At 35.1% G+C, this 18,425-nt stretch overlaps 1 protein-coding gene across 1 annotated transcript; it reads left to right on the top strand.

Moving 5' to 3' along the window:
* Positions 1 to 260: 260 nt before the first annotated feature.
* Positions 261 to 9,664, top strand: LOC131155987 (receptor-like kinase TMK4; the record flags this gene model as incomplete). Its single annotated transcript, XM_058109442.1, has 3 exons — positions 261 to 2,511; positions 3,654 to 4,088; positions 9,654 to 9,664. Coding segments are annotated over exons 1-3 (2,697 nt in total), but the record flags the coding sequence as incomplete, so codon positions are not given.
* Positions 9,665 to 18,425: the final 8,761 nt, after the last annotated feature.

The raw sequence follows: 18,425 nt of genomic DNA, 5'->3' as shown, positions 1-18,425 counted from the left end.
CAGCACGAACTATTCGAGCCTTGAACGAGGGAAGTACGATTTACGAACGCACAGCTCTGCAACTTCCATAACTGACGGTCCTCTGCCTCTCCGCTTCTCCCTCCCCTCAACTGCCCAACCCCCTCCGCCTCTCTCTCTCTCTCTCTCTCTCTCTCGCCCTCCCTCCCCCTCCTTCTTCCCTTTCTCTCTCCTCTCTCTTTCTCTCTTTCCTCTGTCATTCCAATGTGAGAGAGAGAGAGAGGAACTAGACCACCCCATCAATGGAGGAAGGTCCAAGACTCCTCTCCCTCCCTCCCTCCTCAACCCATTTCTTCCTCTTCTCCCTCATCCTCTTCTTCTCCTTCTCCGCGGCCGACGATGCCGCGGTCATGGCCAAGCTCGCCACAGCTTTCTCTCCCACCCCGCGCGGCTGGTCCGGTTCCAACTTCTGCAAATGGTCCAGCGTGAACTGCGACTCCACCGGCCGAGTTTCCACCATTAGCCTCGCCTCCAGGTCCCTCTCTGGCGAATTGCCGTCGGAAATCAACCAGCTTTCCGGCCTTAAGTCCTTGTCCCTCCAGCGGAACAAACTCTCGGGTCCACTGCCTTCCTTCGCAAACCTCACGAACCTTCAAGAGATCTTCCTCGACGGTAATGGCTTCTCCTCCGTTCCCCCGTCGTTCCTCGCCGGCCTCACCAGCCTACAGACCTTCAGCATCAGCGAAAACCCCAGTTTGGCGCCGTGGACAATCCCAAACGCGCTTGCAGACTCCTCGAGTCTCGTGGGCTTCTATGCTAGCAAAGCCAACGTGTTTGGCACAGTGCCTGACATATTCAATTCTCTCCCTAATTTTCAATCGCTGAAGTTGTCTTACAATAACCTCACTGGGCCTTTGCCGGCTTCATTTGCTGGTTCTGCGATTCAAAACCTCTGGCTTAACAATCAGGCAATGGGGCTTTCAGGAAGGCTTGATGCACTGGGCGCAATGTCACAGTTATCTCAGGTTTGGCTGCATGCGAATGCCTTTTCAGGTCCAATCCCTGATCTTTCGAAGAGCACTTCGCTTTTTGATTTTCAGCTTCGCGACAATCACATTACGGGTATTGTTCCGCCTTCTCTGACTACCCTTCCCAAGCTTGTTAATGTTTCACTGCAGAACAATAACTTGCAGGGGCCATATCCTGAATTTGGGAAGAATGCTTTTGTGAGCCTTGGTTCAACCAATAGCTTCTGTAATTCGGAACCAGGCCCTTGTGACCCGCAGGTGACATCATTGCTTGCAGTTGCCGGAGCCTTGGGCTATCCTATGACACTGGCTGAATCTTGGCAAGGCAATAACGCTTGCCAAAAATGGTCCTTTATTACTTGCGATTCGGCCGGCAAGAGTGTGACTGCAATCAATTTCGGGAAGCAGCACTGGACTGGGACTATATCCCCTGCCGTTGCCAACCTCACCTCATTGAAGAGCTTGGTTTTGAATGACAATAATCTTGGTGGTTCGATACCGGAGAGCTTGACAGGGCTGTCACAGCTCCAGATTTTGGATGTATCCAATAACAACTTAACAGGAAAAATCCCAAGGTTTCCTGCAAGTGTAACGGTGAAAACAGCGGGTAATCGGCTTCTTGGAACCAACTCATCTTCGGCTGGAGGAGAAGGAAGTGCTGCTTCTGGTCCGAATGTGACTAGCACTCAAGGACCTACATCCTTTTCTATTTCAAAGTCTTTTGCTGTCATCATGAGTTCTGTGGCTGTTATTGTTAGTCTGTTAATTTGCTACTGCTGCTTGAAAAAGAGGAAAAAGTTTGCATATATTCCAAGCCCCCAAACAGATAAAGAAAAGATGATGAAAGAGGCAGTGAGTAATAGGTATGGTCATGGTGGGCTTTCTAGTGAACTGTCAAGTCACGGAGATGCTGATAATGGCGACGTTCGTGTTTATGATGGCGGTAGCGTGACATTTCCAATAGAGGTCCTTCGAGAAGTGACGAACAATTTCAGTAAAGATAATGTTTTAGGCAAGGGAGGATTTGGAGTTGTTTATAAGGCAGAACTCCATGATGGGACAAAAATTGCAGTGAAGAGAATGGAATCCTCAGTCGTGAGCTCAAAGGGGAAGAGTGAGTTTGAGGCAGAAATTGGTGTCCTTACAAAGGTTAGGCACAGGCATTTAGTTGCTCTTCTTGGTTTTTGTGTCAACGGGAATGAGAGACTCTTGGTTTATGAATATATGCCACAAGGTACATTGGGGCAACATTTGTTCAAATGCAGCATGAGTGGATTTTCTCCCCTCAGTTGGAAGCAGAGGGTCACAATCGCACTGGATGTTGCCAGGGGAGTGGAATATTTGCACAGTTTAGCACAGCAGAGTTTCATTCACAGAGATCTGAAGCCTTCCAATGTACTTCTAGGAGATGATATGAGAGCGAAAGTTTCAGATTTTGGACTAGTTAAGAATGCACCTGATGGAAACCACTCAGTGGAGACACGTCTAGCTGGAACATTTGGGTATCTTGCACCAGAATATGCCTGTAAGTACTACTCCATGTTTCATCCTTTCTTGAAGTTGCTTTCATTACAGAGCAATTTTCTTGGAGTTAGCATTATTCAAGCTATACATGCACTCATACAATAATTCCAAGACATGGCACAAGAAAATTAATCAGTTTTTAGTATTATTATCATAATTTGTGTAATTCACATGCCAAATTTAGTTTTTCTTTCTTCCTGTGCACCAAAGATAATTTCTTTCAGTTATTCTTCTATGAAATTTTGAAACATCTTAAGGATTCACCCTTATTGGAAATTCTTATGTAGTGTTGCTTTTCTTTTCTGTTTTCTGTTTCAATTTTTATGTCTAGGCATTTGTACCATGAGGAGATTTCTTCTCTGATGTAGCTAGTGTGCACAACTTTGCAAATTTGAAAACTTTTTCTTTATTCAACAAATTACTATGAAATGATTACTACGGGGACAGGATAATTTTTGCATGTAAGAGAAATATACATATATATTTTTTTGTCTGTATATTGTACTATTGTTTAATCATATTGGGAGTAAATATTATAAAGTTTGTAAGAACTCCAAAATAATATAATATATATTTTTTCTGGTGTAGATTTAGGGCTAAAGTTATAATTAAGAAATAAATATAGCAAAGATATAAGAAATTGAGAAAGAAATTGTTAACAAGAAAACAATGGTCAAAGCAATTTTGCCTTTTAACTTGTTTGAGCTCTTGTGGTTTTCAAATTTTGCTCTTTTACTTCAAATAAAATCTCATGAATAATCTTTGATTGAAATAGTTTGATTATAACAAGCTCCTAATCTTTCTAGAAAGTAACAAGTTGCCTATTCTTTGATGTGAATGGTAAATATAGATCCGTGTATATTATATGCAGTTTCATGTTCACATGCGAGTAAAGAAAGAGATGATGATACCTTAAATTATAAGTCTATTTAAAAATAAGCAGGTAAGGTAATTTTGGCATTACAAATGTCATTTGTCCATTGGCAATGAACAATGATTGAATCAATTTTGGCATTACAAATGTTGTTCCTCCATTGGTAATGAACAATGATTGAATCAATATTTAGAAGCAGTATGTAATGCAATTACCTGATAATCTATGAATTCCATGAATGTTGAACCAACATCTGTATTTCCTAACAGCTACTGGAAGAGTGACCACAAAAGTTGACGTTTTTGCGTTCGGGGTCATTTTAATGGAGTTAATCACGGGCCAAATGGCACTTGATGAGGACATGCCAGAGGGGAAATCTCATTTGGTGACCTGGTTCAGAAAAGCTCTATCTAATAAAGAAAATATCAGAAACTCTCTAGACCAGTCCCTTGATCCTGATGAAGAGACCTTCAAAAGCATATGTAAAGTAGCTCAATTAGCAGGACACTGCACAGCCCGCGAGCCATTTCAGAGGCCAGACATGGGTCATGTGGTTACTGTCCTAGCACCACTTGTTGACCTGTGGAAGCCCATGTGCGATGAAAATGAAGACAGTTTCAGCATTGACCTCCACATGAGCCTCCCTGATGCCCTGCAGAGATGGCAAGCTGGTGATGGCACTACTACAATGGCAGACGAACTCTATAATCCTCACTCAAGTAGAAGAAGGGATGCTCAATGACAAGAAGGGGAAGAGGAAGAACATCTAATGGTTGTTGAGTGATTGTGTAATTTTTTTTTTTTAAATATATTTTTCAAAATTATGTATTCTTTTCTATAGCCTTTTTCTTCTTCAATCTTTGATGCTTTGTATCCTGACCAAACTGTATTTTCCTTATTCAAATTTATTAATGCAAAGATAAATGTCTGGCATTGTAATTCAGTAGTTGTATGATACCTGGAAATTTCCGTGGGAATGGAGTAGAGTAAATAAAAACTACAATTAAATAGAGATAAATATGAAAATTTGATGGCCATCGTTGTCATTTTTTTTTTTTTCTTTTGACGAAAATCAATAATGTATTGCGTTGTCTAGTTATTACTCATTAGTGAACTGATGCACCTCTATTTTTCTGACCAACCTTTTATGTGTCTCACTAGAAACATTGTAAATCTTTCTGTACACTTGAAAGGCCTTCCTTTCTCTACACTGTGTTTTGATTATTTTAATTTAGTAATTTAAAGGTAACTGTTTGGCATTGTAATTGTGCGTCCGGGAAATATGAATGTGGAGAGGAGTGAAGAAAACCTACAATTGTATAGGGATGAGCATGAAGTTTTGATAGTTTCAATCTATGTGACTTCTTATGAAGAAGATGACAACGTAATGCACTATCTAACTATTGCAGAATTTATGCACCTTTCTGACCTTTTAATGTGTTTCATTAGAACATTATAAATTTTGATTCTTGCCCTACACTTGAAAAGAATTGTGGATAATGTTCTATACTGCCCTTCCCTCCTATTACTCTTTCCACATATGGAAATCAAAATTCTTCTATGATTAGGAACCCAGGGCTCCACTTGTGTCAGAAAAATTTTTCTTAGACTAAAAGAGGCATAACAAGTTCAAAAATGGCCTCAAACAATAACATTGCACATATATACACTCCTTTCTTCCTAGGAAAGAGTGCTCCAAACTACTTTTCCAGTGAAACAAGCTTAATGGCTATTACATAGATTTACCATCATCCTCCATTTTTTTTTTTTGGTTAAATTTTGGTAATGAATTGGTAGTTTAAAGGTGTGTTCATTTTAGAAGTTTGTATTGGCAGGGGCAATCAGTAGTTGCTGCTGGTGCACCTATTCAAAGTAGGAATTGAGTAGCAGGCTATCGGAAGGGCTTGCAAATCCAGGTGATGTGTTAAAAAAGGCTACTAAAAATCACACAGTTTTAACAAGCCTTCCGGTTTTGCAAATAACGTGCAAGTATTTTTGTCTCTGCGGTCCTATTGGTGGATTTTATTCTGGTATTACAGGTTTGATCGAGTTCTTTATTTTATTTTATTTGTTTGGGGTGGGTATTGATTGTACTGAACTAGTGTCAATAGAATCGTGTTATCATGGGGATGTTAGATGACAAGAAATGTGTCTGTTGCTAATCTGATGTTTTTAAAACATCAAACAATAGAAGATCTTAAGGATCCCAAACCATGAATAAATAAGTAATCTAATAAGAAGGAATTTGAGAAGTTCCTTGAACAAGCTAGTATTGTTTGTGATCATTATAAGGTTTGTTCTAGACATCTTGCAGATTGGACAAAAATTTCTGCCCTATGGATGTTGCTTCAGTAAAGGCCAAAGAATTATTTTGTGCATATTCTGATGTCGATAAGGTTAGATCAGTTTTCATGGACTATTTAGAAGCTCTCAAATATCAAAAAAAGTAAAGTCCTGGAAACTCTCTAAGGCTGTTGGTTCGTGTAATGTCCATTCCAAGGAATAGAACAATCAGAAATATAGGTTTTTGACGGTTTACAAATTTAAAAAATGAATTATTGTCAGAAAGCAAATAACAATCCAAAAAAAAGTTTATTTATCCATGACATAGTATAGACAAGGAATAAGTATTACCAAGTGCACTATGGGAGTGTCTCTTCCTGGTCTATTCTATGATGGATGGATTAGCACAAGCTTTTGCATGTGTGACCTTTTTCTAAGTTATTAATCTCTATATGATTTCAATTACATTTTGTCTCTTTCCATTCTATTACTAGGTATAGATATTCTGCACAAATGAAGCATAACCTAAAGTCCCTAAGTAGCCAACAAAGCTGCTAACAAATTAGTTCAATGGGTTATTCAACTATGTTTTCTGAGCAGTATTGGTGACTCCTTCCCCAGGTCACAAAGATGATAAGCTTGTACACCCTTGTCTCTTAGTTTAGCTCGTTTTTATATTTGTTCTGTATCTTTTTGTACTCATCTTCTCCCACTCCCCCCCTCGCCCCCACTGCCTCCGAAAATTAAAAAAAAAAAAAAAACCAACTGCCAAATGTAAAGCACCATGCTTCCCTAAAAATTGTCCACAGCATGCAAGAAGTCATTTTCTTCGTTGCTGCTCTCAAGGGAGAAGCTCATAACTTCCTATGTGAAGGAAAAAGTGAGTAAAACGACTCATTCGATTTATTTCAGCAGGGTTCTTTCCTGGACAATAACTCAGTTTCAGTTTGCTACTTCATTTTGATCCCAGCTGCAGCAGGTCCACTGCTCTTTGCTTGTGTAATATTCTAACTGTTAAAAATATAAGAGGGTCACCATAGTAATGGTGTTGAATTATTTATGACTTGAAGTCCTTTCAATGTTCTACAGTGATGGGTTCCCATAGCTCCATTTATTGGTAAAGTGCCACCAAATGCCAAAACACATGGGATTGTTTCCATTGCAATAGGATGTCCAAGTCTGTCCATTGTTATGCCAAAAAAAAAATAAAAAAAAAAGAAAAGGCATGGACTGGGCATTATTGAACAGGGGAATAAATTGGTTGCAGGAAATCAACCTTTTAAAATATCTGATAAATAGGGATTTGGGAACAGAAAACTACTCATGTTACTTCAAGTTTCGTTTTTTATACCTAATTAAAATGCTTGCCTGACTAATGAAGACTTCCTTTCATGCTTAAATATATTTGTTTAGGTCCAGATGACTTGAGGAACAAGTAAAATCACTTTGTTAATGAAAACAGGAATAACAGCTTACCGAAAAAAAATGATGACCTATATTGGGAGCTACACCTTTCCATTGGACTTCAAGTGCATGAAAACCTATCAAAAACCAATGAGTAGGCTAGTCTGCAAACCATGGCAGAAGTTTATATTCTGTCATGCCATAAAGCTATATCATCTAAACTTATAAATAAATTGTTCCTCCATTGAGTTTAAGCTTTCATTGATTTAAGTTATTTTTAACTTAGAATAAAAATAGAGGTGCCCTATGGAATATTGATTCCAAAATATTAAGGACAACATACCAATACAGCCAATGCCTTAAGTGCATAAGTCTCCTGCCATGAAAAGCTTGTTATTTGCACTCTCCTTGTTTTCAGAGGACATAAAGAAGAAGTTACTTGTCATCTTCTATCAAGGATCCAATTTTTCAGAACAATTTTCCCATTCTCAAAATGTCATAAATTTGCACATTGTCTTTTTAAGTTGGCTTAAGATCATTAATAACATATACCTGAAATTATTTTCGCAACACTTTAGTCTCTCGAGGAATACAAATTTTCCAACTCATCTACCTTCTATTGTTTGGCTTTCATTGTCAATTGAAGTGGAAAGCCTTCTAAAATATGCTTCCTTGTAGAAATAAAATGGAGAAATTACTGTAGAATAAAAAATGCTTCCATGCACGTTACAATGTCGTTTTCCTTAAAATGTTATTTGCCCCTACAAACTCATAGTAAAAACTCTGGATTTCCAGCAAGCTACTGCTACATTCATTTCACTATCCCATTCATTAGGCTCCAATGGTACGATCCCTCTGTCATCCCTTTCATATATGAGGTATTTATGTGAGTTCTCGAAAGGGAATGATCCCAGAAAGAATTTTTATCCAAACTGTTGGCCTAGCAAGGTCTTTCAATTGATTTTGGTGATAACAAACAAAGGATGATTTAACTTAAAACAAAGTTGAGTTTTGATGTTTCAGGAGATATGAATCAAGTGTGATTCAAAGCAAAAGCTCAAATTTAGATCAAGTATGATTTATGAGAAGAATAAAGTATAAGTCAAGTATGAAGATATCTTCTCAAAGATTCATGAAGGGTCTGATATTGTTGAAGCTCAAGAAAATTGTTTAAAATATCTCAAGAGATGAGAGGACTCAAGCTTGAAGGCCTAGGAAACATATATGTAAGTATTTCAAAAGGCAAAATATCTTTGAAATATATTTTGAAGCTTTTTCTAAGAGATTATTAATGCTTAACGACTTATTTAAATTAAATATTTATTTCATGAGAGAACAAAAGAGTTTTTTTTTAAGAAAGTAAAGAAGACTGAAGTAGAGACTTCAGTTGACTGAACTTTTCAGTTCAGATGACTGAAGTAAAGACTTCAGTTGACTGAACATTGAGTTCAGACATCTGAAGAATTACTTCAATCAACCGAAGAATAAGTTCAGCTGATTGAAGAATTTCCAGAATGGGTAGAGAGTTGCAGCAGTAACTTCAGTTGACTGAACCTATGACCTCAGTCAACTGAACTTGCGATTTCAGTCATCTGAACTCTGACTTCAGATGACTAACCCTGTATCCTGTTTTAATTTTTGAAAGTATAAGACACTTCAGTCAACTGAAACTGTGACCTCAGTCAACTGAACCTGCGATTTTAGTCAACTGAACTCTGACTTCAATTGACTGACCCTGTATCTAGTTCAAATTTTTAAGGGTTTAAGGAACTTCAGTTGACTGACCACGATACTTCAGTCAACTGAATACTGTTCAACGGACAAAATTTTTAAAATTCTTATTTTTAATATATAGCCGTTTGAAACCCAAATTTTCTAAACAACTTGGGAAACATTTTAGGAAACTCTTACAACAAGGGAACCTACTTCAAAGCCTATAAATATAGGGTTCTTGTGAATTAAGAATTCATTCAAGAAAATTGAAAACTCTCTTAAAGCTCTCTTGTTTTAATATCTCTTACTCAATCTCTTGCAAAGCTGAACGTATTGTTGTTCTAATATTTTGTTCATCAAATCCTGAAGAATTACTTATTTCTCATCTGGAGAAAAGGATTTTGGTGAATTCTTTGAAAAGCTTCAAAAGTTTATTTCATTGTTGATATTTTATCTTTTGAAGTACATAGTTCTTATCTGTACTAATCTGCTATTTGAGTGAGCTTCTCTTGTACATCAGGTTTTGATATTTCTTTTGTAGATGTTGAACGTTTCCAGGCTGTTGGAACGTTGACCAAGCAAGGATATATTGTTCGGAGAAGGCGGGCTCTAGCCTTGACCAAAGGAGTGATTGTAAAAAGGTTTAGTTCCACCCGGTAACGGAACTACGATAGTGGAAACCTTTGGTATTTTGCCAAGGGTGAGGACGTAGGCTGCGTTGAAGCCGAACCTTGTAAAAATCTTGTGTCTTTCTTTTTATTTTATATACTTTATTTTCTGTGTTGTATGATTTCAAAGTGCAGGTAATAAGTTTTAAAGAGAAAGAAATAAAGATTCTTGGTATTTAAGAAAGTACGTTTTTGATTAACCGTTTGCGGAAACCCAAAAGGGAGTACGTTGGTTAATCTGCAGAAATCTTAATCAAGAAAGGTACATACCGAAAGTTAATTCAAAGCTGGTGGTACATATTCACAGGGAAATCAACAAAATATATATTACCCTTGATTAAGTGGTTAAATTGTTTAAACGTTATTAATTATCTTGTTTGTTTGAATTACAAGTATTCTAAGGTGTATCTATATATTATTTGTTGTGTACTATCTAGTATCTAAAGAACTAGATTAAAAAATATATTAAAATAAAAAGATTCCAATTCACCCCCCCTCTTGGGAAGCTATTCCTAATTTCAATTGGTATCAGAGAGGTTTATAGAGATTCCTAACAAGAATCTATAAAAAGATCTAAATAGCAAATATTGGAGTAGCACCCTTTGGTGAAGGCCAATCATCAACCCATCCACCAATCTTTTGTGGACACAATTATACTTTTTGGATAAAGAGAATGGAAATATATCTCCAACACATGGATTGGAAAGCTTGGGATGTAGTCTTAGATGGAAATCTTATCCCTACTAAAATAGTTGATGGAAAACATATTCCTAAGGAAAAGAAAGATATGACTGACCTAGACTATAAAATGCTACAAATAAATGCAAGTGCTATAAATGCATTATATTGTGCATTGGATGCTAATGAGTTTAACCGAGTCATGGCCTACAAAACAGCTAAAGAAATTTGGGATAAACTAGAAGTAACTTATGAAGGTACTATTGATGTTAGAGATAACAGGATAGACATGTTAACAAGTGAATACGAAGCTTTTAAAATGAATTCTGATGAAACCATATTAAGCATGTATACTAGGTTTACTCACATAATAAACTCCTTAAGTGCCTTAGGAAAAACTTATACTACTTATGAAATGATCAGAAAAATTTTAAGAGGTCTACCTTCTATTTGGGAACCAAAGGCCACAGCTACTACAGAAGGGAGAAATTTAAAGACTACTTCACTAGATGAACTTATCGGGTCACTTCTCACGTATGAAATGGCATTGAAGGAAAGAAATCCTGAATCTAAGCATAAAAAATCTATTGCTCTAAAAGCATCTAGCCATAGCACTTGTGAAGAAGAAAGTGAGACAAGTGACTTAGATCAAGATGAGCTGACTTTTATTACTAAGAGACTAGGAAAATTTTTTAGAAGAAATAAAAAATTTGCTAAAAAGTTTAATAAAAAGAAAAGTGAAAAAGGAGAGACAAGTAGGAAAGAAAGTAAAGGTAAGAATGATTTACCAATTTGTTATCATTGCAAAAAACTAGGGCATATCAAACCTGACTGTCCATCATTCAAGAAAGACAAGAAGAAAAAGAAGGAAGCAATGAAAGCTACTTGGGATGACTCGAGCTCCAGCGAAACTGAAATCGAATCAAGTGAACAGAAGATGGCAAATATATGCTTCATGGCAAACAATGAAAAGGTAAATTCTTATTACTCTTCATCAGAATCTCAAAATGAGTCTTGTGATGAGTCATGTGATAGCTTGCCCTCTTATAAGGAATTACAAGCTGAGTTATTCTCACTCCATAAAAGATTTATAAAAGTGTCTAAAAGAAACATGATTTTGAAAGATAAAAATCAAGAGCTAGCAAAACAACTTGAGTCATTCAAAGTTATTGAAGAAGAAAGACATACTTATAATAAGCAGCTGGAAGAAGAATTAGATGTAGTAAAACAAGAGTTAGATAAAACTCATAAAGAAGGTTTAAATAAGAAAGATTTAAAAATAAATGAACTCAAAAAGGAAATTGAGGATAAAGAAAAGATAATTTATGATTTTACCAAAGGAAAAGAAAACTTTGAAAAGATGATTGGACAACAAAGACTTCATGGAAACAAAGAAGGAATAGGCTACAATGGTAAGACAAATAAAAAGAATAAAAAGCTATATATGAGATATTTTGTTAAGGAAGCCAAGTTTTATGCTAGTACCTCATCAAATAACAAACATGAACATATCACTTGTTATATGTGTAAAACTAAAGGACATGTGATGTTTAATTGTCCATTAAAAAGAAAATATGTTAAAATCCAAGGAGAATGGAAAGCATATAATGAAACTAATAACAAAATAAAGAAAGTCAAAAGAATTTGGGTACCAAAAACTAACATATAGTGTCCCTCATTGTAGGTTTGCCTTAGGACAACAATGACAACGGACAAATGGTACTTGGACAGCGGTTGCTCAAGGCATATGACCGGTGACAAAACCAAGTTTTCTACTCTTAAACAAAAGGATGGGGGATACGTAACCTTCGGCGACAATGCCAAAGGTAAAATTATTGGTATTGTAAAAATTAGTAAAGAATCTTCACTTACTATAGATAATGTGTTATTAGTGGAAGGACTAAAACATAACCTTTTAAGTATTAGTCAATTAAGTGATAAAGGTTTTGAAGTAATTTTCATGAAGGAAAAATGTATTATTCAAAATCTCAAAAACAAAGAAATCCTGTTTATGGCTTATAGAATAAATAATGTATATTGTATAAATCTTGAGAAAATAACAGATCAAAACATAACTTGTTTAACAGCTATGAATGAAGTAGGTTGGTTATGGCATAGGAAACTAGGTCATGCTAGCATGGATTTACTATCAAAATTATCTAAGAAAAATCTTGTAAAAGGACTTCCAAATACTAAATTCATAAAAGACAAGTTGTGTGATGCATGTCAAAAGGGAAAACAAGTAAAAACTAGTTTTAAAAAGAAAAAATACATATCCACTAAAAGACCTCTAGAACTCTTACATTTAGATTTATTTGGTCCAACTAGAACCTTAAGCATAGGTGGCAAGCAATATGCTTTTGTTATAGTAGATGATTATTCAAGATACACTTGGGTAATATTTTTAGCAAACAAAGATGAAGCATGTAACCATTTAATAAACTTATGTAAGAAATTATAAAATGAGAAAGGTTACAATGTAACAAGTTTTAGAAGTGACCAAGGAAGAGAGTTTAAAAATAAGGAAATTGAAAGATTTTGTAATGAATATGGAATAGCTCATAATTTTTTTGCACCTAGAACTCCACAACAAAATGGAGTTGTTGAGCGGAAAAATAGAACTTTACAAGAAATGGCAAGAACAATGCTAAATGAAAATAATTTGCCTAAATACTTTTGGGTAGAAGCTGTAAATACAGCATGCTATATTGTAAATAGGGTTTCAATAAGATAAAAAATAGATAAAACACCTTATGAACTTTGGAAAGATAGAAAACCTAATATTTCCTACTTTCATGTTTTCGGTTGTAAGTGCTTTATATTAAATACTAAAGATGATCTAGGAAAATTTGATGCAAAATCAGATGAAGGTATCTTCTTAGGTTATTCAACAAGTAGTAAAGCTTATAGGATTTTCAACAAAAGAACTTCTACAATCATGGAATCAATTCATATAACTTTTGATGAAACAAATAGTTTAGACATTAAAGACATGAATGATGAAAAAGAAGTTATTCTTCAAAAAGAAAAAGATATTGATATAAAGGAAGAAAAGAATAATGTAGTCTCAAATGAAAACTTTGTAGAAAATCTAAACCTTCCTAAAGAATGGAAATATAACAAAAATCATCCAAAAGAACAAATACTTGGTGAAACATCAAAAGGGATAACTACGAGAGCCTCACTAAAGAATATTTGTAATCATTATGCATTTTTGTCCCAAGATGAACCTAAAAATATTGAAGATGCTTTAAATGATGATTCTTGGATTATAGCAATGCAAGAAGAATTAAACCAGTTTGAAAGAAGTCAAGTATGGGAACTTATACCAAAACCTAAAGATAAATCAATTAAAGGAACTAAATGGGTGTTCAGAAACAAGAAGGATGAAAATGGAATTGTTATAAGAAATAAAGCTAGGCTTGTGGCTCAAGGGTACAATCAAGAAGAAGGAATTGATTATGATGAAACATTTGCACCAGTAGTTAGGATGGAAGCTATTAGGATGTTTTTAGCTTATGCAGCTCATAAGGATTTTAAGCTATATCAAATGGATGTAAAAAGGGCTTTTTTAAATGGATATATAAATGAAGAAGTGTATGTCAAACAACCTCCCAGTTTTGAAAGTTCTAAAAATCCAAACCATGTATTCAAATTGACAAAAGCTCTCTATGGTTTAAACGAGCTCCACAAGCTTGGTATCAAAGGTTAAGTAAATTTTTACAAAAAAATGAATTTATAAGAGGAAAAGTTGATAGTACCTTATTCATAAAATCCAAAAACAATGATATGCTAATAGTCCAAAAAGAACCCACATCCAAAAAGAACAAGAGTTGCATACTAAGAGAACTCCACTAGTAAAAGTCCTGTGGAGAAATCATGTAGTAGAGGAGGCCTCGTGGGAGTTAGAGGAGAAGATATGACAGAGATACCCACATCTGATCAGTGGGGACCAATATTAGACAGAAAGAACAATAGCGATTTAGGTAAAGTAAATTTAGTTTATGTAGTTCTGTTTTATTTTATGTAGAGTATAATGATGTATGTACAAGTTGTATATTAGGCTATAGGATAGGTAGTGTTTTAGGTTTTGGGAGAAGTTTCTTTTATGTATATATTTGTAATCTCCCAGAACTATGTATGTAACCACGGTATTTCTCCGCCATAAGTGAGGGCAATTAATAAATAAGTAGCCAATTTTTCCTCATGGGATGGTGTATAACACAAATAATAAATTTCTAGGACGAAATTTTATAAGGAGGGGAGAATATAGTGACTCGGAAAGTATAATAATAAAAGGAAATGAAAAAGTGGATTTTTGGCTAAGGCAAGAGAAAACTGGCGACAGTTTTCTGAAGGAGCCAGAAAATCGGCGACGATTTTGGGTTTTAACCATGGCTGGGTAAAGGTAAAAAGGTAATTTTGGAACCGGTCAATAGAAAACCGGCAGTAATTTTCTGAGAAGCATAGAAAACCGGCAATAGTTTTCTAGTCAGTGCTGAAAGTTAAAAAGAACCGAGAGCTGCATTTTGTTAAATAAATCAAATTACTCTCTCTCTCTCTCTCTCTCTCTCTCTCTATAAACCCATGAGTCCTCTCCCTTCTCTCTACAATTTCTACTCCAATAAGCCCCATTTCGACGATTAGGAACCACCACGGGGTTCCCGAGAAGATTCTCTACAACGTAGGCGGAGTAGAATTTCAATTTGGGGTTTTAGGGCACCATTCCAAAACTAAGGTAAGGGTATTATTTGGGTATTTTTGGATTGATTATTAATTTATTTAAGGTATAGACCTAGATGTGAATGTATTTATGAGGTTAAATTGAGAAATTGGGATTTTGTAAAATTTAGGGTTGGTGTATGCACGACAGGCAGGCTAGGATTTTCAGTAGGTGTTTTCCTCAGGGACCCAAGTAAATAATAAATAGTTTAAAATTTAGGAAATATGAGTATGGGAATTATTTTGAAAATTCAATGGATTGATAGGGAAATATATATGTGTAATTTTAGGATTATGGGATTATGAACGTCGTGGGTGTGAGTTAGAATGAGTAGGGGATTCAATTAGCCAAGTAAGGGAAATATGCCATGCTAGTAAATTCAAAAATCCTATTAGTAAATTATAGTATTTTTTTTTATTAAGATATGGGGTATAAATTATACAGTTTTACAGATTTTAGAACATGAGTTTTATTAATTGTGTGGCATGAGTAGGTATTTATTCAGTACAAAGTTTATTTAGTTTTTCTAGAATACCATGATTTACAGTTTTTTTTTACATAGAAATATGTTTTACTAACTTTTACAAAATTATAAATTACAGTATATATACAGATAGATACTATACAGATAGATATTTTACAGACATATATTTTACAGTATTTATAGAATACTATGATTTCCAGAATTTCAAAACCATAACAAACAAATATGACAGTTCATTCAGTCAGATATTTTAGTTAATTCAGTCAAATATTACAGTATTTTCAGTTCAGTTTTATAGTGTTATGGTTTTTAGAATCATGATGAAACAATAAGATAATTATATAAATTAGTATTATATAGTATCAGACCCTGATGAATTATTTCAGTCAGATTTAGTCAGCAAAGTACAATACCGTAACTATTTTAGATAAGAGTGTAACCACATATCTTAGATAGTGTGTGGATTTTCGTCAACCGTGCCTTAGAGGGATTGTAGGCTTCCCAATATTCTGGGTGGAGGTGGCCGGTTTGACGAGGAAGAGATTAGATATCGAGCCTTTGGAGGGATTGCAGCATGGCTGGCCTAATGATTGATAGAGTTTCAGTTGACTTATCCTGGTAGGCTAACCAGTGTTAAGTTCCGCCTACGGGCTGCACAACCTTATCATGAGGGGTTAAATTATGACATACAGTTTTTTAGGGTAGTTTTCACACACACACACACACACACACACACACACACACACACACACACATATATATATATATATATATAGATTTATAGGATAAAAACATATATATTATAATATTAGAAGTATGATTAAATAGAAAGCTTAGATATTATAGACATATTTTAAGCCACATAGGTGTGAGTTATACTGTGTATAATTTTACAAGCTATTTCAGTTTCAGTTATTTATCAGTAAATCATTTATGTAAACTTAGTTGTTACACACTGGTAATAGCATATTTCGTCTTACTGAGCGCTATTTCATCCCAGTAATTTAACATTTTTTAGGTGATCCAGCTAGACGAGCAGATCAGGTTCGGAGATAAGGAGGTTATAGGGTAAGTGTTTTCCAGAGAAAAGTATTTTTGTGTAGATATCATGAGTTCTGATAGATGATACTGGAGAGTTATGTTTTTGTGTATGCATATTTAGGGGAAATACTGAATTCTGGTATTGTGTATATGGTTGTACAATTTTATGTTTTCCATTGTATAGGTGTATTTCAATAGTCATTACAGAGGTATCAGAGTATAACGATCAGTTTATCTATATATTATTTTATTTAAAAAAATGGTATGAATTTTGAGGTCATTACACCATTATTGGTGACTACGGGTTTTGGATTAAGTCCCATCCCCTTTGATGTTTTCCTGACCATGTCTATTGCAAATCATTTTGTTAATGGATTAGCCAAATTTTGGCTTGACCTCACAAAATCTATGGTAATTACACCATCAGTAATTAACTCACTCACATAACTATGTCTTAGGTCAATATGTCTAGATTTACCATTATATATATTACTATATGCCCGTGACAAAGTTGCTTCACTGTCACAATGCAAAGATATAGGCTTTGGGCGAATTGGAATTTGTAGTAGCAAATTCCTAAGCCATTTCGCCTCTTTGCTACAAGAAGATAAAGCCATAAACTCTGATGCCATAGTGGAATTTGTTAAAGGCTTTGCTTCTTTGAACCCTTGGAGATAGCTCCTCCACCAAGGGTGAATATCCACCCACTATTTAATGTATGATCATTATGATCAATGATCCAACTAGCATATGTGAATCCTTCTAAAATAGTAGGATATCCTTCATATTGTATTCCATCATCCATAGTATTTTTCAAATACTTGAACACTCTATATAGCATGCCAATGAATATCACTAGGATTACTAGTATATCTACTAAGTTTACCTACAACAAATGCAATATCAAGTCTAGTAGAAGTAATAGCATACATCAAGCAACCAATAAATTTAGCATATTCTAAGTGATTTACTGCTTTACCAGTGTTAGGATATAATTTCAAATTTGCATCAAAAGGTGTGCTAACAGGTTAGCAGTCAAAGTGATTAAACTTTTTTAGTATCTTTTCAATATAGTGTGATTGGGTGAGAATCAATTTATCATTGTTTCTAATTATTCTAATATTGTTGGAATTGGTATATTCCTAAGAGGGGGAGGGGTGAATTGGGTATGAAGAATTTCTCCTAGGTTCAATTCAATTCCCAACAGTATTACACAACCTAGGGTCTATCTAAGCATTCACAATTCCCCCAAATAAATCAATTATGCAAATATTTAAAATAGATGAGGCATTTACAACATTTTAAATATTTGCATACAAACATCACATCATATCCCATTTTAATTAAAGTGTGTATGTAAAGTGATTAAGCCATGAGTCCATACATACACATGTAGCCAATCTCATTTAATCCAAATGTGTGCATGCAAATGATTTAAACTGTAAATGAACAAACATACATACATGGAAATAAAGGTGCAGAAAATAAATGAGATAAGGAGAGAAAGACACATGATATTAATTATTGAAGTTTGGCCAAACCAGCCTACGTCCCCACCTTGGGTATACCCCTCAAGGATTCCACTAATGCTCACTTTAACTGGGTGGAGCGATGCCACTTACAAACCTCTTCTTTCAGGGTGAGGAATACCCCAACTCAATTACCACGCTGAGCCCAACTGGTTTCCTTTATGGGATGGAGACTCTCCAGTTCAATTTTCAAGCTGAACTGAATCGGTCTCCCTTACGGGGTAGAGACTCCCCATTTCAATTAACGGGTTGAACCCAACCATTATAATAAAATCATTTTTGTACATATTTTAATGCTTCTAAATACAAGTAGGGATCTACAACATTTAAGCTCAAACATGCACTCTAATATGATATGAGTTATGCTTAGTAGAGAAAGGGTGCTTTTCTCAAAATTATATTTTCAATCTTTGAAATAATGTATATGATAAGCACTCAAAGATTTAAACCCTTTAAAGCATTTTGTCAAAAAATATTTTTTTAATAAAAATCAGGAGAACCTAGGGTTTGCTTTCAAA

Source organism: Malania oleifera, chromosome 5 (assembly GCF_029873635.1).
Source record: "Malania oleifera isolate guangnan ecotype guangnan chromosome 5, ASM2987363v1, whole genome shotgun sequence".
Taxonomy (NCBI): domain Eukaryota; kingdom Viridiplantae; phylum Streptophyta; class Magnoliopsida; order Santalales; family Ximeniaceae; genus Malania; species Malania oleifera.
Note: the sequence above shows the minus strand (reverse complement) of the source record. Positions and strands in the feature narration are given on the sequence as shown.